Source organism: Callorhinchus milii, unplaced genomic scaffold (assembly GCF_018977255.1).
Source record: "Callorhinchus milii isolate IMCB2004 unplaced genomic scaffold, IMCB_Cmil_1.0 Scaffold1, whole genome shotgun sequence".
NCBI lineage: Eukaryota > Metazoa > Chordata > Chondrichthyes > Chimaeriformes > Callorhinchidae > Callorhinchus > Callorhinchus milii.
Window position 1 is genome coordinate 117,597,525 of NW_024704742.1, and position 23,279 is coordinate 117,620,803.

Here is a 23,279-nt window from a genome sequence, read left to right on the forward strand (position 1 = left end):
CAATATGGTGTGTCTAAGTATATGTTGTGTATACCAGAAAACATACAAATAAAATACATGTATGTGTCTTCCTTCAATTATCTTCAATTGAAAATATTTAAAATGTATATGATAAAAGATTGACAAAATGCCACAAGCAACAATTAGTGTTAGTCACATGGGTAAACTTTTCATGGTTGAAAATAGACAATTCTCACACATCAGTGAGAAAACTGTACAATGTGAGTTACATCATTTGAAATTACTCTCTTTAATCTAGTTGTTATCATCAAGCACTTTCACATGACATCAATGATGGGTAAAGTGCACCCACCGTTTGTGTAATGGACGTCAGTTATTTCAGCGCATTGGCTCCAACTGGCCTATGATGCAACTGGGAAGAGTTCAGTTAGTTCTCACACAGCTCACGCTCAGAGTCAATTTAAAGCATGTGAGATACCAAACAGTCCTACCTTAAGTCCTTCAATGCATGTGGGTCAGCAATAAATAACTCCAGACCAAGAGCAGCTGACTCACAATCTGACAAGAGCCTTTTTAAATGAATGTGTAAAGTGAGTCACTTGTTACAGAAACCTATTTTTATGACTCGATTGCAGGAACAATCTTCCAAAAGTAAGAATATTCCCAGTCATTCAGTTTGTTGGCTCAAAGCACAAAAGTGAATATTTTTCATGCATGTTACAATCCCAACTAGGGTGATTTTTTGTAATAGATTCGCTAACAGCAACAACCCAATTGCAATTATGTGGTACCTTTCATGTAGGAGACTATCTCAAAAGACTTTTACATTTGAGTGGAATTGAGTGGAAGCCAAAGCTGGTTGGGGTCCCCGAGCCTTGGTTTTTGCCATTCTCCAGCTAATACTTTCCGGAATTAGATAAGCAAGGTGCATCCCTCTGGGGAGAGAGTGTACATTCCAGACAAAGAACTCTCTGGGTGCAGGTGCTATACATGGAACTACATTTTTTTTTGCATCATTAGCACCTCTTTTCCCCTGTTTTGCTGCAATACCCCCTTTGTTTTGCACCATTAACACCTCTTTAACCCATCATCCCCTGTCCTCTACCCCATTTTCTCCTTTATCTTCCTTGCCCTGCCCCCCCTCTCTGTTAGCCCTTAAAAACCTTTCCCTCCCAACATGCCCCAGTTCTGACGAAGGGTCATGGACCTGAAACGTTGACTCACTTTCCTTTCTCCATAGATGCTGCCTGATCTGCTAAATGTTCCCAGCGACTTTTTTTGTTACATGGAACTATATGTCTAGTTTGGATATTCTTAAAAGTGGTGATGGATTTCTGCAAGTGTCAGCCAAAGTAAAGTTCACAAGTGTGGGAGGCACAAGGGAACGCTGCTGTAATGTCTTCTATCGTCAAATAGTCTGCCAATGCTCACTGACTGGGCTCAAATATGAAAAATGACCATTGGGGCAAAATGACATAAGACTGCGGGAATGAGAGAAGTGATGTGGAGAAAATTGATCAGTAAATAAAAACGTCATTGTCGACTGTAACCATTCACCATTCTCCAATAGAAATGAAGCCAGTCAATGCTTTGTATCTTCAGAAAATGTGGCTTCACACATCATGAATTGTTTCTCTGAGCTCAATATTTGAATAGAGGGATTTCTGGTTCCAAAGGCAAACATTCCTAATCATATTGCCCTTCAGAACTCATATAAGGGATGCATTCTTAAACTAAGACATGCTGACATCTCCCAAATAAGCAATGATTATTTGCATAATCTCCTGTTAACAAACGAGGGCTACAAATACTGGGATTGTCTCAAGCAACTGGTGGTACAGTTGATCAATTGCTTCAAAATAGGGACCTCAGTTACATTTCTTTATAATTATACAGCGAAAGCTGGCACTTTCATTAATGCCCGTGCATTCTGAATCTCCGCTTTCCAGGTTAACAAAGAAAAAAAATAATAATACTCTTTTGATATAGCGCCTTATCATTTCTTCGAGACGTCTCAAAGCGCTTCACAGAATATACTGTGAAGTGAATTGACTGTATATTTTGTGGGTGAAATGCGGCAGCGAATTGCGCGCAGCAGTGTCCCACAAACAGTCATGGATTGAGTGACCAAATTATTATTTTTACAATTTTTTTTAAGGGATTATTACTCCCAGAAAGCGATCCACTAATTGACTAACAACCAGGTTCCTACTTACTGCTGGTAAACAGAGGCGTTTGGAATAAGGAAACTTGCCCAAGTTTCATCCTGCTGGGAATCAAACCCAGGTCTCTTGCTTGCGAGGCGAGTGCTCTAACCATTGAGCTACAGGACTCCAAAAATAGAAAATAGTATTGTATTTTTTCCAGTGCTTTACAAACTGATGAATATTTTAAGAAGTTCAAAATAATGAATCACTGCAGTAATGGAAATGGAAGAACGGTCACATAAATAGTTTATAGAGGGCTTAGTGATCTTGTGTGGAAACATTTAAATCACTGCACTGCCATAGAGACAGGTATAGGGATAAATGCTGAGGCAATGACAAACATTGAGAAAAATGTACAGAACTGATCTTTATTGCCCACCAGAGACCTTGTGGCAGAGAAGTTCAACCAAGCAAATAAAAGACAGATAGAACTATAATATAAGTGTATTGAGGAAGTACAGTAAGATCTGAAAGCATATGTCTGTCTCATAAGTTATTGAAAAGTTTCAGATTCATTCTGGAACTGCCAGTTTCTTAGAATTGTCATTGGTTACAATTTAAATTCAATGCTTTTTGAACCAAAAAGTATATTAGATGATGGTTGAGCATACATCTATCGACATTTCAGAATATTCTGTCTGTTCAACCAGCAATTTAGTCAATACATTGATGTGGGTTCAAAGACCTGGTCAGAAGACATTCCCGTATAAAAGAAATTCTATAATGATATTTGTTGCGCTCACTGGTCTGCAGTGGACTAATCAATATTAGGCAATGTTATGATCTGTCAGGTGTTCAGAGGACACAGACAATATATGCCATTGAGCACAGCAGTGCCTGACTGTCCAGAAGGCAATGCTTTGCCTTTTCATGCTTTGCCTTTTCATGCATAACAACACTGAATCTTGCAGATTCGAACTATGAGCTATTCCATTTACTGAGGATGATCCCTGGAATTGCCTTGTTAACCATGGCGTACAGACATTTGGTCAGGAAATCAATGGTCTAGTAAATTTTTGTAATTTTCCAATAGTGACAAGGATTAACTGTTTTAGTCACGTTACAAAGAATTATATAAATTTACAGTATGAAAACAGGCTATGCGGCCCAACTACTCCATACCTGTGTTTATTCTCACCGTGAGCCTCCGCCCCTCTTAATCCCATTTCCCTCTGTTCCCTTCTCCTGCCCATATTCTCCCTTCAGCGCCTTGGAACGTCCTCCCGATGTGAAAGGCGCTATACAAATGTAATTTTGTATTGTATATGTACCCATGTTATCACATTTTTAAATAATCTGGTAATAAAAAAAATGCGTTTGTCAAAAAATGTGTAGGAATATAATAGGAAAGATATGGGATTAAATATGAATGTAAAATATAAATATAAAATATACATTTTAAATATAAATATGAATTAAATATCATTACATATGAAAAAATCTCAAAACACACAAATTTATACTGATTTATTGAAAGAATAGCAAATGCTAAATAGAATTTATATATTTTTAAATCTAGTAAAATTAATTACAAGAGGTCAATTTGTGACACTTGAAACCTGTGGAAAACTTAATTTTGGGCTTAACAATATGAAAAGTTTTATGAAGAAAATATTGTCTTTATACTTCACAATTATATTTTTGCCCACAAAATATGCAATAAATTCACTTTACAGTATATTCCGTGAAGCGCTTTGAGACGTCTCAACAACGTGATAAGCGCTATATCAAATACAAGGATTATTATTATTACAAATGAATCACTGACTATAGTCTTCTATAGACTTCTATAGACAATAAACTTCTATTATACAACCCTACACATAAATACACCATATAGTTAATTTGAGTCAGTTTCCTCTGATGGGTTTTGCATAACCAACACCTTTGTTAATTTGCAACCAGTGATTTAGAAATATTAATATTCAGATAAAATAGGATATCGCATGCAAATTAAACAACTGGTTGAGAAATTATTCTATGTAAGTATCATTGCATTGCTAGTGATTGGCTGTGATTGCTTAGAAAACCTTTAGACCATAAATAAATCACCTTTGTGTATGAAACCAGTGTTGAATGATTTCTTGTCACACCTCTTAAAAGTATTGGTCTGACAGGTTCTGTAGAAATTGGCTTAAAAACTAAGAACAGATTTATTACATCTTTCCTTCTACAAGGCTGGAGTATAACCTGTCATGCACAAAGTAAACGCGCAGTATTGAAAGAAGAGTTCTTTGGCTATAGCTACCTATTGGAATTGAAATTAAAACCTACTGGGAGGGGAAAGGTAACAGTTTCAGAACCAAGTGAATATGTGGCGGTCTCAGCAGTCCAGTTCCTAGATCAGGTGGGTCCGCAGTATTCTAGGGCGCTGCTAATGACAGTCCAGCCGGCCTAGCTCATCGGCAGAATTTGGAGAGGCAGACTGATCACTGGAACAAGGAGTCTTCCCATTCAGCTCCTGCAAACCAAAACCCTAATGGATGAGCTGCAGGAATCTTGACAGACAGTGCTTTCAATGTTTTTAGCTGATTAAAGTCCAGTTGTCCCCCAAACCATATCCCTCAAACCACACTCCACTGTCCCCAAGTCTTGTCTTTTGACAACCTGTATCTAATACTCTCCGGATATAGGTAATCAGGATGTAAGTGGCATGTGAGGCACCTCCAGTCAGGTTTGGATACTCTTAAGCATGGTGGTGGCTTCCACAGTGTCAGGCACTTGGCTGTCCAAAATAATGTAATTACAATATTTACTGTTTCCATTTTGTTGTTATTTCCACCCACAGCTCAGGAGTCCTGTAGTTTAGTGGTTAGAGCACTCGCCTGGCAAGCGAGAGACCTGGGTTCGATTCCCGGCAGGGCGAAACCTTGGGCAAGTTTCCTTACTCCACACGCCCGATAATCCCTCAAGAAAAACAAAACAATAATAAATTGGTCACTTCAATCCACGACCGTTTGTGGGACACTGCTGTGTGCAATTGGCTGCTGGGTTTCGCCCACAAAATATACAGTCAATTCACTTTACAGTATATTCTGTGTCTCGAAGATGTGATAAGGCGCTATATCAAATGTAAGGATTATTATAATATTATTATTATGATTAGCTGCCAAGCTTTATACTTTATAGTATATCCTGTGAAGCACTTTGAGAAGTCTAGAAGACATGAAAAGTGTTATAGCAAATGCAAGGATTATTATTATTATTATATTGCTAGGGATTTACAGTCTAAGCATAAACCATGGAACCATAGTATATTACATCACAAAAAGGATGGTATTTAACTCATCTTGGCTGTGCTGGCACCCTGGACAGGGCTATCCATTGACTTCCATCTTCCTAACTTTCTGCATACCATTTTATACCCTAATATACAGCATTGTGGATCCATGTGTAAAATGTTAAAAAATTAGTATTTTTTACATTCACCAACACCAGCTGGTGTCTTATGGTCTAAGTCTCTCTTGTGCACAGAACATGCCTTTTATATCAAGTGTTTGTTGAGATAATATGAAATAATTAACCAGACAACAGTGCAAATATGTACAAATGTACACTTTTCTTATCTCCAGATTAGAGAAATCAAAATGTAAACAAATATTTCTTGGGAAATAAGAGCAAGAAGAAACCAAGGCCTGAGTTACCAGAAATACCAATACATATCAACCTTGTCACTGGTGTCAGAGTTCCCAGAAATCTCAAGCAAATAATTATAACTCATGTATCAAAGATTTCAATCTTATCGTTAGCATGAGAGTTAAAAGAAACGCCAACCTATTATTTGTACTAGGGTTAGAGATTGCTATTCGTACTAGGGATAAGATTCTTTATTTGTACTAGCCTTAATACAACAACAACAAAATTACAGTTGTAGAGCACTTTTCACATTGGGAGGACGTCCCAAGGCGCTGGACTATCAGTGTTTCGGACCTGAGCTGGGGGCCAGGATTGGGTAGGGTGGAGGTCAGGGGGGGGAAGGAGAGTGACTGAAGGCACAGTCGAAGAGGAGGGTCTTGATATGGGTCTTGACGGAGGCAAGGGAGGGGACGAGGCAGAAGGACTGCGGAATGGAGTTCCAGAGGGTGGGGGGAGAGTGGCTGAAGGCCCACCTGCCAATGGTGGGGCGGGCGATGCAGGGGATGTGAAGCAGGCCTGAGCCCACTGAGAGGAGGGAGTGGTTAGGTTGTTAGGAGGTTAGGAGGTCGCAGAGGTAGGGGGGAGAAAGGCCATGGAGGGCTTTGAAGGTGAGGACCAGTATCTTGAACTATGTGATAGGAAGCCAGTGGAATCATGCGAGGATGGGGGTGATAGGGTCACGGATCCTTGTACGGGAGAGGACGTGAGCTGCAGAGTTCTGGATGATCTGCAGCCTATGGAGGGAGGAGTTGGGAGACCGACAAGCAGGGAGTTTCCGTAGTCGAGCCTGGATGTTATGAATATGTGTATGAGGGTCCTGGCAGCCTGCAGTGTGAGGCAGTGGCAGAGCCGAGCTATGTTGTGGGGGTTGGTAATAATAGTACCAACTACAACAACTTGCACTTAGATGTCTTTCTTGGAATTAACTATCTCTTGTGGAAACAGGGTGGAAGCCTGCCCAGGTTATGAAATAGAGCACGTAGGTCGAAAATGACAGCAGTCAAATAGGTAGTTGCTTAGAAAAGGATATTGAAAGCTGAGAGGGAGAGTGCAAGGTGGAGGGATTTGGGGAAACAATTCCAAATAGTGGGGGCAAGGTAGCTGAAGGCTCACCCAGCAATGTTTGAGTGGAGGGATGGGTTAGTGGATCAGGCCTGCATTGGCAAAGTGAATTGAGTCGGCAAGTGAACAGGACTGTAGGAGACCACAGAGGTAGAGTGAAAGTTAGAACAAGGGTCTTAAAGTCAATCTGCCTGGGAAAGGGAGCAAGTGGATGTGGGTGATGGGCTTGCAGAGTCAGGTGTAGCTTGTGAAGGTTTGAGTTGGGAAGTCGATGAGGAGGTGATTGAAGAAGTCAAATCTGAAGGTGAAAAAGATGAAGAGGAGTTTTGACAGTATTGGTGGGTTAAGTAGGGAGGTGTGTGATGCTTGTCCCCCTCCTTGCTCCCTCCCTTCCCTCCCCTCACCCTGACCATTTCCCCCCTCCTCGCTCCCTCCCTTCCCTCCCCTCACCCTGACCATTTCCCCCCTGCTCGGGTCATGACCCAACTGTGCAGCGCCTTGGGACGTCCTCCTGACGTGAAAGGCGCTTTATAAATGGAATCTTGTTGTTGTTGTTGTTGTTGTTGTCTAATAGTTAACAAGAAAAATTAAAGCTCCACCGTTAACTTAGGGAAAGGAGGAACATGAATTTTACTGTTAGAGGTGGTAAGAAAATGGGGAAGGTATGTCAGAGTTAAGTTTGGAAAAATTAGAGGAGTTTGCAATTAGGATTAGTATCTACAGTATTAACAACAGCTTTGATTTAGGGATCAAGACATGGTTTAAGATTAGAAGAAACATTAGCTTGTCTCTTGATATACTTTACCTTGTCTTTGAATATATTGAATTAAGCTTATAATAAATTTACTTTTTGATGTAGAAAAACAGCAGAGATTGTATTTCATAGTTCTAATAATTTCAGATAATAAACACGAGCCCCACCACTCGTGAAACCTTATAACAAAGTGGTGAGAATGCTAGTTGACACTCTACCTTCCCTATGCCCTTCTATTACCTTCTTTCTGATATATGCTGCTGCTTCTTCATGATTAATGTTGTTGGTTCTTTAACGTCCACCTAAATAGGCAAGTTGTATCTTGGTTTAACATCTCCCCAATAGATGGCACCTCCACCAATGCAGTGCTCCTCATTACTGCACCAGTGTCTGCCTGGCACAGACTATGAGATAAGTCTCAGCATGGGGCTTGAACCCTCAACCTTATATCACAGTGGTGAGAACGCTGGTTGACATGCAAATAGCAGTATATCAAATGTTAAAAGCCAGCCATGCCCAAGCTCTGCAATCTTCTTTACCCATAACAACCCAGCCATTCTCATTGCTCAGCCAACATTGGCCTACTTCACATCCCCCACCATTGGCAGGCGGGCTTTCAGTAACTTGGTGCCCACTCTTTAGAACACCAATCCCAGGTCTCTCCAACTTGTTCTTCCTTCCCCTCTTTTTAGATACATCTCAAAACATACTTTTTTGACAGTGCTTTTGGTCATTGTTCCCCTACTCACTGCCCTCAGCTCCCACCCTCAGCTCCAGTGCCCAGTAAGAATTGTCAAGCACTTTGAGACATCCTCCCAATGTGGGAGGTACTATATAAGTGTGAATTGTATTGTATTGTAATTCAAAACTTGCCATCATTAGTGCTTCATTAGAAATGCATCAAACTCTGAAATGTCTGCTGCCAATAACAACAACAACAACTTGGATTTATATAGCACCCTCCACGCTGGACGGCATCTCAGAGCGCTTTACGGTAACGGATCCCGGGGCCGAGCCAGGAGGATGGGGAGGAAGGTGACCAAAGGTGCGGTCAAAGAGAAAGGTCTTCAGCAGGGACCTGAAAATAGGAAGAGAGGGAGCGAGACGAAGGAAGTGAGGAAAGGATGAATGTCTTTGTCAGTGACTGCCGCAGTCTGACAACACCTGATGAGTAAATGTGTCAGTCGAGGGTTAATCAATGGTACAGGACATGTGGGAGTAGCATATAAGAACGTTATCTAATCAAGGAGTTTCAGGTCACTTCACAAACTGTGGGAGAAAGTGAAGCTGAAATGGTTTGTCATTCTTATGAGCTCAGTATTTCTAAATTAAACGTTCACTTTTTAAACCCCTGCCATCACCATTAGACTGCGGTACAAAATAATATTAGCCCTCGCTGAATATTGGGCTCATGATATAAGAGAAACCAAGGCCTAACGTAATAAAATTTACAATTATATCTCGCCTTTTACGTCAGGAGGATATCTCAAATGTTTCACAATGCTGGATGGGCACCTGAGCTGGGGATGACAGCCAAGGTGAGGCAGAGGGCAAGGTCACCCAACGTACAGTCAAAAAGTATGTTTTGAAACGGAGCAAATTGTAGGGACTCCAGGATGGAGTTCCAGAGAGTGGGGACAGAATAATAATAATACTAATCCTTGCGTTTGATATAACGCCTTATCATGTCATCGAGACATCTCAAAGCACTTCACAGAATATACTGTGAAGTGTATTGCCTGTAACTTTGTGGGCGAAACCCGGCACACAACAGTGTCCCGCAAACAGTCGTGGATATTTACCAAATTATTATTTTTTTAAAAAATTTCGGGAAGGGATTATTGCCCCAGGAAATGCGATCTGCCAATCGACTAACAACAGGATTCCTACTTACTGCTAGGTAAACAGAGCTGTGTGGCGTAAGGAAAGTTGCTAAAAGTTTCGCCCTGCCAGGAATTGAATCCAGGCCCTTTCGCTCTAACCACTAAGATACAGAACTCCACAAATCGATGGCTAAAACCCTGCCTGCCAATGGTGGGGTAAATAGGATGGGGGCAGGTTGGTTATGTAAAATAATGCGAGAACGGGCAGATAATTGATGTAATGTGGTTCTGGTCTTCTCATAATATTGGTTTAGTGAAGTAAATTTGTGTCATTTTGTTGGTGAATTGCACATAAATTCAATATTTTCATTGCCATATATCTATACCTATATGATATATTAATGTTGAAACGTCTTTTAAAATAAATATTTTTGTGATCTGCTCAAAAGATTTATTTTTGATTTGTCCTCTTTCTGGTGGCTTGGATTTCTGATGTCAAGACAAAATTAACTATTGTAATGAACTAACACTAATAATAATAATCCTTGCATTTTGTGTAGAGTCTTTCAAATCGGAAAGATGTCTCAAAACGTTTCACAGGATATGCTGTAAAATGTAGCGCCTGTGTATTTTGTAGGCAAATGCAGCAAATTGTGCTATGCCAAAGTAACAATAAACCTTGAGTTTAAATGCCCAATTGAATAAGCAGACCAGGACCTCATCCGAAGAATGGCACCTCCAACAATGCAGAGCATTCCCAGCACTCCAGTGGAGGATCAGTCTAGACAATGTGAGTTCAAAGTCTAGACATGGGGCTTCAACCCACAACTTCTGATTCTGAGGCGTTGGTGTTACCAACTGAGCCAGGCTGACACCTACAATACTCTCATAATAATAATAATGTAGAATAAAATGTAGAACAATGTGGAATAAAATGGTCTCATTTGGAATTTTAAAAAAAACAGTTTGGTCGCGATTTCTCATTTAGAAATTAAGGCAAAGCTTGTAAATGATGATAGGTTTTATTGTCCTTTGCAGTCCTGGCCCTTGAAGTGCTGAATTCCTTTTGCTGCTTGAATTGTTAAAGGAGATCATTATCAAAAGGAACGTGCATCAGCAGAACAGCTCGGGATGTGTAAATCATTCATTAGAAAACATTAATTAGATTTGGTATAATGTACCCAATACATTAATAGTATATATAATACATTAGCTGCATGGCTTGATTTCTGTAGCTACTCTGATTTCATGCCTGCAATAGCTACACTGTAAGAAGGTACCACAGCCCACACAACAAAATTACCTGACAATTAGGTCAGACAAACCACAGTCTTTCCCTTCTGTTATCTCATTTTACAGGAGTTATTATCATTTAGGTAGTTCCAAAAAGTTAAATTGAAAGAGATTCATTCATATTTAAAATGCATCCTTCAGCAAAAAAAAACATCAAACCTTTAACAAAATTTCCACCTCACAGTGTTAAGTCAGAATTTTTTTTTTCTCCACCACTGTTTCAAGTCATGGTTTAACATTTTGAATGAAGCCTCTCTGTGTGTGGTTTATCGGTTCTGGTTTCCCATCGCGTGTAAACGGGGGGGAAGGTTTGGGTTGAATTTTTCTCTCTATATGATAATGAGAATGAGTGTCCTTCCACCGTCACATTCACGTAACTTAGGTAAAGGAGATAGGGGGAAGCTGAGCAACTCGATTGTTATCAGACAGCTCTACCCACAGCATAAATTACAGACAGGTTTCCTCGCCGTATAAAAGGGGATTTCAATCATGTTCTCCAATATTCGTCAGTGACTGCGAGTCACTAACACACCCAGACAGCGAGCGAGAGAGATGTCTCCAGGCTTCAAGGTTCAGCTGCACCTCGCACTGCTGTGGATGGTGATTCTCCAGGGAAGAGGCAGATACATAGAGGTGGGACACTGCCATCGCTCAATGTCTGGCACACAGGGATTCTCCTCCGTCCATCCATCCATCCATCCATCCGCTCATCCATCCACAAAGCTATCTTTTTTTTTATGCAATTTTTTTGAAACAATAAGTCGTGTTTAAAGTAAACTCGCCCATTCGGTCCATTCATTGTCAGATCGACTTCTTTTTGACGTTGCGCTAAAATGTAAGTGTTTTTTGTGTAGGAATCGCACACCATTCCATGTGGCGCCTGTGTTTGTGTTTCTGTTGTCACTTCACGTCGGATTATTTGATTTGATGTGGGGGTCAAGGTATCCAAACCCACATCGAGGGCTTTCGTATTTAAGTGGAGAACTTTGCACAAAAAGAAGTGTTTTAATCCATTGCTTTTCGAACTGCTTCGCTTTCAGTCCAACCTTTCTCTTGGATTTCTATCGCAGACTGCAATACAATGCCACGATCATTAGTAGTTAAATAACGTGTCAGATTACCTGTTGGGGAAAAAATCTGTTCCTTAGTGACTGTTCAGATTTTTTTTAAAAAAGTATTTTTGTTTTGTCTTTTCCCAATACTCGGTCTGCTTAAACTTTATATATTTCAGAAAAACACTCATAAGAGCACCGATTCTAATTTGTTTTAACCAAAAAGTTTGCAAAGGACACGTCTGATGTGCAATTGTTGTGATTTGCAGCTCTTAAACAGCGCCTTTTGTTTTCGAAAGGTCTCTTTACGACTCAACATCTGTCCCTTGTTGTGTTTTAAAGCAAAATGAAATAATCGACGACGTGTTTGGGATGTTAAACTCTGAGCTAAAGAGAGAACTTTCGGAAGATTACATTTATCGCAGAAGTCTGAGTGAGTATATGTGTGTGTGTGTGTGTACAGTATCATCAGGACCAGCCCATCAAACAGCAAGAGCAAGTCAGGAGCCCCCAGTGACCTGCCCACCTCCGCTCAGTCACTTGTACATGGAACAACAACAAATATAGACTGAAGTTGCACGGCACAAATCCACATTAGGATGAGCTGCTGCCGCAACTTCAGGTTCAGTCGTGTGCGATATTAAACTGCGTCTCATGTGTATTCAACCGTTTTAACCTGATTCGGGATTTGGATGCTCGACTGATAATCGTGGCCACTGGTTTATTGACCAGTGGACTGTGCACGGTTGTAAGGCTTGTCATCCGCCCACACCTTTACCCGAGTCAAGTGGACATCACTGGTTTGTTTGGGATTTCAGTCTATGTCGCAGCATCCAATGAGTAGTGTTTCGAAATTGTTATTTTGGTACTGTACATCTCGGATGATGTTCCCAATAGCTTGTGCTTTGCACATAGTTGGGACTCTGTACGTTCTGCTTCAGAAGAATAGGTTCCAGGGAGACATTAGGTATTCCAGTCTATAGAGTTTTTACCTGAAACGGGAAAGTGAAGTCCTGGGTGTCAGCAGGACAGGTCTGACCAGATGTAAATCATACAACACACAGGGAGAGAGTGCACATTCCTTTCCAACAATCTATCTCTGGAATTTCCACCTGAAGGTGGGATGCAATTCTCAGTTTGATTTGGATACTTTTAAGCATGATGATCGGTTTCCGCATGTGTCAGACACCCACCCACCCGGTTGACCAAAAAACTAATATCATTGAGGTCAGAAAATCATCCAGGAAAAGCTAAACAGAGCAACAAATGTCAGAGTGGAATTGATGTCGGCATCATAATAACGTCATTTTAGTTGTTCATATTCATTAGAGCCCCATAGAGTTGAACCAGTTCCCCAATGATGTCATCAACAGTCACCAACACAAAATTTGCTTCACTAAAATTAATGTCCATTTCTTTTAAAAATCACAGTGCATTTGTCTGAGCTTTTAACATGAACTCTTATGATGAAACTCATTCTTTAAGCAAGTGTGTGAAACTGGCTCATCTAAGAATGTTTCAAACGCTATTGTAAGAGTGCTTTTTCTGTTCTCAACTCAATTGGTAACAGTACCTCAGAGATAATGAATATTCAGATAGAGAGATGCCACTTATCATCTCTCCAGGGGATATATTTAGTCATTCTATTCATTTTATTCATCTCAAATGGTGAGGGGTGGATTGATAGGAATTAAGAACACAGAACTCTCTGGGCCAAAGTGCTGAAGTACTAAACCAACCAAACTATCTGGTATGTGGGTCTCCATTACTGTGATTCAAAGTAATTACAAATAATCAAAACAGATTATTTGCTAATTCTAAACCATTAAACAGAATTAATGCCACCTCAAGGAGATTTATAGGAGAAATGTATCACTGCTTCCACTGTTGGAGCTTCTGCTTAGTTAGGTTTTTATCCAATAGTATGAAATGTTCTTCAATGGGAATCTTCACTTTGCACATGAGAAATGATTATTTATTACAGTGATAACTCGTCACTCCAAGGGACAAGGGCTTAGTGACAAGTTATCCAGAGTGGTGAGTAATTCAAGAAGTGCATTTGTATAAATACATAAATAAATATGGCTGGGATCTTGATAGCATGATGACTTAAGCGGTAGTGACAAGTTGAGCCAGGGTCGAGTTATCAGGAGTTTACTGTATAATACAATCTTTTCTTTTCATAGAATGTATTGACATGTTGAGTCTGGATGGACAGTTTACATTCACTGCTGATCGGCCACAGCTCAATTGCGCCACCTTCTTCATTAGCAGTCCTGATGAGATTATCACTATTGAATATAATTATGTCAACATAGACTGTCAAGGAGGCGACTTCCTCAAGGTAAACTTGTTTAAGCAGTAGTATAACAGAGTGAATCAATAGCTCTTTGCATTTAAAGTTTCCTTGGTCCTGCTTTGAAATGACAATAATTTACCACAAAAAGCTAATTTAAGCACTTTGAGACATCCTCCTGATGAAAAGAAGAAAAAAATTAAATTGTAATTGGATTGTAATTCCTATCTTTCCTGGATTCGCTTAGTAATACATCAGTGCTTCATGTATCTATTTATCTAGCTTTAATCCATTTGTTTGTTATCTTTCTGTTATCTTCTTTTTTACCCATCTGTTTCTTGATCTTCTGTCATCCTTCTATCGATCCATTGATTATCTATGTGCTCATCAATCCGTCTTTTTTGTCATCTATCTTTCTGTCACTCTCCATATAAATCTGCCTGTCAGTATATCAGTTACATCACTTTACAATGTATCTTGTGCAGCACTTTGAGACAACTCATCGTCTCAGTGATATCGGGGTGATAAAGTACTATTCAAATGCAAGGAATAAATAAAACAAGTACTTCACATGAATTACAGTTAAGAGTGCAGTGACTGTCTATATGTAGATATATCCTTTTTTTCTTCATTCACTCATCTATTTTGGTTTCTTTCTTTGGAGTTTCTTTTGATTGGTCTCCATAAACTCTATTATTTTCTTTTCTTAACTGAACATTTGTTTGCGAGGTAGTGAGAACTTTATATTCTTTACTTCCCTAAAGCATCAAACCATCCACATCCCATCGTGTCTGTGCCAGCTCTTTGAAAAAAGCTACCCAAATCAATCCCGCTCCCCCTCCACTCTCTCCCCATAGCCCCGCTCCCCCCCCCACCCCCACCCCCATAGCCATAGTCTTGTATTTAGTACAACAGCTTTCATGTCAGGATGATGTCTCAAAGCACCTTCACAGGATTTTATTGTAAAGTATAGTGACTGTATTTGGTAGGCAAACCTGGCATCCAATTTATACACAGCAATATCCCACAAACAGCCATGAAGTGAATGACACCTCTTATCTGGGAATTGTTGGCCAGGACACCAGGAGAAATTTGTTTCTCTCTTCAATCTTTTAACATCCACCTGAACAGGGCAGTACCTCTGACAATGCATTTTTAAAACTTATATCTATCAATCAGCCGTTCTGAACCAGCAGCTCGAATGCTACAAACTAGAGCAAATTGGTACAGTTGAAGAGATATACTATGCAAAGGGCTGGTTCTTCTTAACCTGAAATGTTGCTGTGTGCTGCAGTCTTTAACAATTTCAATAGGTGTCATGTTGCATTGATGCCCCATTCTATCTTCATATGCCAAGCGGAGTACAGCACTCTTAGATGCTTTGCTTTTAGACAGATTGATGCACATACAGAATAACCATAGCATTCCCTCCCTTTGGCTTTTGTGCACATGAAGAGATACCCTCAGCTATACTTGTCTGATAATTTAGCTGACAAACTGACAAACCTGATTTTCTACTAGCTTTGTTTTTTGTTGTTAAATTATTGTGTATTATCCAGCTCCTTGGGACTCCCGACGTGAAAGGCGCTATACAAATGTAATTTTGTTGTTGTTGTTGTATTGATGTCCAGGTCTTCGACGGGTGGATATTGAGAGGGGAGAAGTTTCCGAGTACCATAGACCACCTTCTCCCCCTTGCCGAGCGCTACATTGATTTTTGTGATGGTAGTGGCACCAAGACGGTCTTCAGGTCATCTCAGAACGTGGCGATGCTTTTCTTTAGGATTCACATGCCTGGAAATGGGTTTTCTTTAACAGTAACAAAACTAATCAATCCATTTCGTAAGTACTGATCAATTAATTTATAAATATAAAGTAATATTTCTTATTATGGTACAAACAAAAAATGAAAAATCTTTTCAGGCAAGTTATATCAGTTATTTAAAAGCAATAGTCATCAGGATTTATGGATATAGAATGAGAAAAGGCTATTTGGTCACATCCATCCCCGACATCATGTGGTTTATGGATTGCAGTCAAGCCCATGCTCTAACACAGATTACTTTTTTTCAATGCCTAGTTTATACTGCTAAATTGCCACAAAAAATAGTATGAATCATGTGTAAAATATCCGTGGGCAAACAAAGCAAATTGCACTGGAGGCCGGCTGCTGATACAACCTTTGGGGATTATTCCACCAAGATGTTGATTCACACACCTATGGTATAGATGCATAAGGTGTGAATAGACATCTGCTCAGAAGATTTGAAAATAAATAGTCTTTCAAAAGCATTCACCACTCTCGAACTTTTATTATCTTTAAAGTCAGTGGCATGACTTTTGTTTTCAGTAACTGTTTTGTAGCTTGCTCCTTATGCACTCTGCAGGACTTGACTAGATATTCCCTGAGCATCCAGTGAGAGAGTTTGGAGTGGGAAATATATATCCTATTAAAACAAGCTAAAATTATATATTATTTAAGTTGGGCATTTGCTCATCTAGTGATATTACTCTATTAATATAGCACTTAAGAATGTGTAGACTGTGTGTAGAGTGTGCCTTCGCCTTGCTTCCTCCCTTTCCTCCTTCAAGGCCGGTCTCTAAGACCTTTCTCTTTGACTGTGCCTTCAGCTCCCCTCTCGACTCTCTAACCCCTCCTCGCCCTCTCCCCTCCCTCCCCTCACCCTGACCATTTCCCCCTTGCTCGGGTCCTGACCCAACTGTACAGCGCCTTGGGACGTCCTCCCGATGTGAAAGGCGCTCTATAAATGGAATCTTGTTGTTGTAGACTATTAATTCTCAATTAATTTAGAAATATTTTATTTGCAAGTTATTTTAAGAACAATAGGATGCAAGTTTCAAAGTTAAAACTGAATTTTGCGCACTCTAAAATGCTACGTTAATATAGTAAACCTAGAGCCAGCTGGAATTTTCAACCCAATATTCACTCAGAACGTCATTTGTTCTTTATAAACCAAAGTACTTTTAGCCAGAAGATATGAAATGTTCCTTACAGTTTGATAGCAATAATAAAATCTTCCGAGCTTGTTTCACTGTTTACTCATACACCGTGTTTTCAATATTCGTTTGTGCACTATGTCTACTAAAAATAACACAGCCAAGCCATTAGTTTGTTCAAAACTATAACTGAATGAACACATTATGAGACTACATACTCAGATGTAATGCAGCACACAATGTTGCTAGACATATTCAATAAATACTCTTATATTAACATGGTGCCATTAAAAATGATATAGTAACATAAGAAAAAGAATAACTACATTTATCCTTTCTAGATTGAAAACTTGTTTGGCTCATTAAGTACAGCACAAATCGAGTAGAGGTTTTAGGATCATTGTTTGAAGGTTTTAATGTTTTTATACGGCAAAATCTAGTTTCATTTTTTGCACATACTGCATACATGTCCTAACAGGACGTGAAAGTAAAATGCTGGTATTTTGAACAGAGTTTGACTGAGAGCTGAGTAGTTTGTATTTGGTAATTTCTGGCTTACAAACACTGTTTCTTCTCCTTCAAAGCTTGCAATGTGATTTCTCAGACGCCTGATGGAAGGTTCACCATGGTCATTCCTCATCAGAAGAGAAACTGCAGTTTTTCCATCATTTATCCAGTGGAAATCAAATTATCTGATCTCAGCCTGGGACATTTCAATAATCTGCATCTGAAGGTGAGCCACTGTCGTACCTACAAAGATTTAATGCAGATGCTCAGTAGTTGAAAATTAGCTTATTGGAAGAAGTAAATTGGTTTCAATTGAAATTCAGTCCAGAGTATAATAATGCAGCATAACAATACACTGATAATAATATAACAATAATACTTGCATTTGATATTGACTCTCGTCACGTAAATATATTTCAAAGTGCTTCACAGGTTTTTTTCTGTGTACTTGAAGGAAAATAAAGCAGCAAATTTACAACAGCAATGTCCAAATGGATGAGCATTTTTTGTCTTGTGCATTGCTGGCCAGGGTTCCTAGAGAAACACCCCCCTTCTCTTTTCAAATTGTTCCATAAGATCTTTAATATCCACCTAACAGACAGACGCGATTTTGGTTTTGATATTTGACCTTTGTTCAGATTAAACACATGGGCCATTCACCCACAAATACACAGCCACTACAAGTCACTACAGTCACTTGTGAAGTGCTTTGAACTGTTGTAAAGATGTGATAAGGCACTTCCCCATCACCACATTGGAGTGTTAGCCTAGACTATGAATTTGAAGTACTCTGTCCAGCGCCTTGGGACGTCCTCCCGACATGAAAGGCACTATACAAATGTAATCTTGCTGTTGTTGTTGAAGTCTCGATGTGAGGCTTGAACCCACTTTCTGACTCAGAGGCAGAACATTCTGACTCAGAGACAAAACTCTATCAATTGAGGCAGACTAGTGTCATTCATGATAAGATGAGAGTCTTTGCCTTTTACCTGTTGTAAGGGTCCCAAATGTCAACTCTGATCATCATTCATTAAGTATCATACAAACTCTTAGCAAAAAATACTGAATATTATACTAACTCAAAACATATACAGTATCTATACATCTACCATGCATTAGTTTACCCAAAAATATAAAGATAAGCAACCCATAATTTTTAATCCACTTGGCAGTTATACTCTTGGGTATCAAACACTCACTTTAGACAGAAATTTGTGGGATCAATATTTCATTCTCACACATTCACTCAACTGTTCACATATTGATAGTTTTAACCTTCTTTATTTCCAGAAGGGTTTACCTGTTAAGGTTAGGAAAATTAGATATTGAAACATGTCACACATCCCCTAACACATGATGTTTGGAACATGTTTCTACGTTAAACACTATGACCTATAATATGAACTTCTGTTACATAACTCCACATGTTGCTCATGAGAAGAGGGTGATTCCATGTGCAGAATAGAATGATTTGCATGTCTGTTATTTGAGTTACAGGATACCAGAGGTCTGAAATTTCAGCCTGTCTTAGTCTGTAAGACCGGTTTGTCTTAAAATGTAAAATCATACAGAATTGTGGAAAAATCTTAATATCTGTCTCAGTTTGAAAGCAGAAAATCATCTTTTAGATTAAGAATAAATTCAAGAATTTTCCACAACGCAACAGAATTTTTAATTTTAGGCAAAAATGGTTTTATATGATCCCGACGTGAAAGCCGCTTTACAAATGTAATTTTGTTGTTGTTATAGGCTAAAACAAAATGGAATTTCTCTAATTAATGAAAAAAATTAATCAATTATAATCAATCAAACAAAATATTCTGTTAAAGTTGATATAATAACAAATGCAGTCAAGTTGTTCAGTGTTTTTGCTAACTGTGAAATAGATTGTGTGGGCTTTAATGTATTTTGTGGTCCAGTGAGCATGAGGAATTGCTTGATAGATTTTCCTGTGTTTCCTTCTTTAGATACCCATTACCAGCTGTAGTGGGGCGACTGATTTCATAGAGCTATTGGGAGGGAACAAACTGGACCCCAGTAGGATGTACCCTGTGGCTGATATTTGCTACTCATTCAGTGGACCCGGTGAGAAGGCAAATGTGGTTTAATCAATCAGAATTGTCTCAATATACATTTATTATATATTCAAAATTATGTTTCTCATTTTTTCTAATAATATTTATGAAAGGATATAGTGATAAGATAAACATGATACTTTGTATCAATACGTTTGACTTGGAGTCAGCAACTTTGCACCTTGCATTGCTCCTTGTACGGTTTGGGGAGAGAGCTATGGCCTAATAAGCAGCCGGCCAGCATAAAACATTGGTATTTGCTTGATAGTTTTAGTGTGATGTTCAGCTACATAAATGAAGGATGAATGTTCTTTCAAGTTGTATATTCTACAAGTTGCAGTTTGGCAATTTGGTCCGAATGGAATTTTCTTCCTGCCCATCAGTTTCAGTTTCACCTTAATCCTGATTTTATCTTATTTTGTGCCCAATAGCAAAAAAAAAGTTCCCAAATTTATCAGCACTCAACCTGTCCATGTCCTAGACATGGGAAATGAAAATTATTAATAAATCATTACATTAAGTGGTACTCGAAGGAGGTGGAGGGCTTTGTAATGTTATCCTTAGAATGGGACTGAGAGGCTGAAAGACAATAAATAGAGGTTGACACATGCATAAAATTAAGACAAAATAGCCATGACTAAAAATGTATTATTGAAGAGGTTCATGTTCTCATGTTCTCTGTTTGTCATATTCTCTGATAAACCAGAAAAGTCACAGCCACAAGTCAAGGATATCATATATGTGAATCTGCTTTTACTTTCATAGTTGTGAAAACTTGAGAAAACTCTGAAAATGCTGTTATGAAAATTCATACAATGGGTTCCCACTGCAGCATCGGATAGAATACCTTCAAATTGATCCAATAACATCACCGTGTAAAATAATTAGCTCATTTAAGACAAAATTGTTTTATTTCAGATGAACAACGTTCGAGTTTGTACATAATCGAACCTTTTGTTACAATGTCCTGGGAATAGAAAGAAATCTCATTGCCACAAAAGCTTTACTGTTCTAGCAGTAGTTTTAACACAATTTTGGTCTGAGCACTCGATTAGAGAACGTGCTCCAGTGCAGTCAGTTGGCACTTATCCCCACATTTGCAGCAACGCCAGTGAATTATTGTTTGTGCTACATGGGAATGACACATTAGCATGCAGGAGCTTTAGGAATCTGGATGTTTTCATAATAATAATCCTTACATTTGATATAGCACCTTATCACATCTTCGAGACGTCTCAAATTGCTTCATAGAATTTCTGTAAAGTGAATTGACTGTATATTTTTGTAGGTGAAACAAAAGGGCGTTTAGCACATGTTCAGGCCTTTTTGATTCTTCTCACACCCCAGGTGATTTTCCCCTTCTCTAATTCAAGAATACTGAGGACTGGGCAAATCTTGAATCAGATGAATTATTAACACATTACATACATTACCCCCCCACCCCACCCAAATAAAATTATCTTATATTTCTGAGGGTTAGCATACAGTTAATATTAATAATTATAATAATGATGCATTTGATATAGCAATTTGTTTGTGTATTCTTTGCAGGTAAAATTGTTAAAATTAGGCCGAGGGCATTAATATTTTTTTCTGTGCTTCCAGTAACAGAGTCATTTCTGGGTCTGATAGCAACAAACTTCACTTTGAATTTCGAAATGCGCAGTAGTTGCTTTATTCAGCCGTTTCCTTCCTTGACAATAAATCTTTCATTGCAGCTCAAATGAAAGTCGGTTGCGACAACACTGTGGTGCGGATGGTATCCAGCGGCAAATACATTAATCGTCTGACATTCGAGTACCGCCAACTGAGCCCGCGCGAGCTGGAGAAACCCAATAGGAACAGTGTGGAGGATTTCTGCTACACTGATGACTGAGCGGCTGGCAATGTGCTACTTTGGGCCACTCAGATTCCCAGCTGTGGGCTGCTCTGCTCTTCTGCTCTCAAAATAATTGAAGGGATTTGTGGTGGATATGTGCTGCTAAATTGTTAATTTATTAGATTTTTGCCAGGTAGCTATTATTTTCTTTTCTGACCTAACTACTGGACTCTGTGGTGAATTCTTATGATTGAACCATTAGCTTAGTTGGCAGATCTCTTTACTGTTAAATCAGCAGCAAAACTCTAAAATAGAAATAAACTACTCCATTGCTTGATGCATTTTTTAAAAAATAATGATGTAAACTTACTTTTGCTTTCTATTTATTGCTTAGGGATTATTCTGTTAGACTTGACCACCAGCACTGTATAAAAACACTTTGTGAGGAGTATTGTGTAAATAAAGGAAATTAACAGCAATGTCTTCATTCTGTGACAAGTGTTGCAAAGAATGACATTTTATTCTGCACTGACAAAACATGAAACATCAATACAACTGAACAGTCTTAAAAAACAAAAACAACTTAGAAAAGAGCATCCTCCACCCAAAATGTCCTGTAAGATCTCATATTGATCAAACTGAGTCACAATACAATTTTACAGGAGTTACATTGACATACGGATAGCTTAAAACTTAACATGTTACTATTCTAACACAATCTCATATTAAAGTACAAGATAGAGAGCAAGGGATAGAAAAGAATTCATTTTTATTTGCTGATACATCACATTAATATTAATAGACATTTAGTGTTATTGTTTATAAACGTATCATTATTTAATATTTATTTGTATTGAACTTCTTTTTAATAAAACTTTGATGGCGTGAGAATGTGTTCTTCAATCAAGTTATTGACCATGTAACAAGAATTTTAAATGCTTTTAAAAAATTAAATCAAACCCCTCTGAAACCAAGAAAAGTAAAGTATTACAGCTAAAGTCACATCTTCAAAGTTACGGTGTTTGTTAATAAGAAAAATCACACATTTGTCACATAATTTTCATAACCTGTAGATCTAGCAGCAGTGTGGGTTCTAGACATAACCTTTCAATCAGACATGTCAAAACCATGGAACTAATTCAATCACACAGTATGGAGACAAAGTTTCTGTTTAATCTTCCACTTGTTCAGGTTCCCCATCTGTTAAATGCAACAAGAATAAATTACATTTGTATAGTGCCTTCATGTCAGGAGGACGTTCCAAGGCTCTGGACGGTCAGGGATCCACAATCAAGCTGGTGGTTGGGATCAGGAGGCGTGGAGGGCGGAGAGGGTGGGGTTCAGGAGGGTGACCGAAGGCACAGTTGAAGAGGGGGGTCTTGAGACGGGTCTTGAAGGAGGCAAGAGAGGGGGCAAGGCGGATGGACTGTGGGATGGAGTTCCAGAGGATGGGGGCAGAGGCTAAAGGCCCACCTGCCAATGGTGGGGCAGGCAAGCCAGGGCCATGAAGCAGGCAATTGTTTTGGTGTTCCAGTCCAGCATTTGAATTTCCCTGAGGGCATATTGGGGTCATGAATGTTCCCAGATGGTATGAGGACTCTGACCTTCAGAATCGGATTTAGATAGAAAAAAATCTGACATGGCACCAATTCAATTATGGAAAGGATGAGTTAGAAACCATTGTCTGGAAGTCTGTGAGCAAATTAAAAAAGTTTTAATCCACGGAACATTAGCTGGGTCTCCTTGTCTTAAATGTACATCTTCATTCTCTGGTTAGCTCTCATGGTCTAAATTAGGAATGGTCAACTTGCATCCCACAAGCCGCATTATGCATGC

The 23,279-nt window shown here is 39.0% G+C and overlaps 1 protein-coding gene and 1 non-coding gene across 2 annotated transcripts; both read left to right on the top strand.

Moving 5' to 3' along the window:
* Positions 1–4,962: 4,962 nt before the first annotated feature.
* trnaa-ggc lies at positions 4,963–5,034 on the top strand. The gene has a single exon. It is a non-coding gene; the product is annotated as a tRNA-Ala (tRNA).
* Positions 5,035–11,257: 6,223 nt separating this feature from the next.
* On the top strand, positions 11,258–22,172 carry LOC103186386 (corticotropin releasing hormone binding protein). Its single transcript, XM_007905381.1, has 7 exons — positions 11,258–11,369; positions 12,131–12,221; positions 13,975–14,132; positions 15,716–15,926; positions 17,627–17,775; positions 19,517–19,634; positions 21,343–22,172. The coding sequence occupies exons 1-7, from the start codon at positions 11,289–11,291 to the stop codon at positions 21,498–21,500; spliced, it is 966 nt and encodes a 321-aa protein (XP_007903572.1). The 5' UTR covers positions 11,258–11,288; the 3' UTR covers positions 21,501–22,172.
* The last annotated feature ends 1,107 nt before the right edge of the window (positions 22,173–23,279 follow it).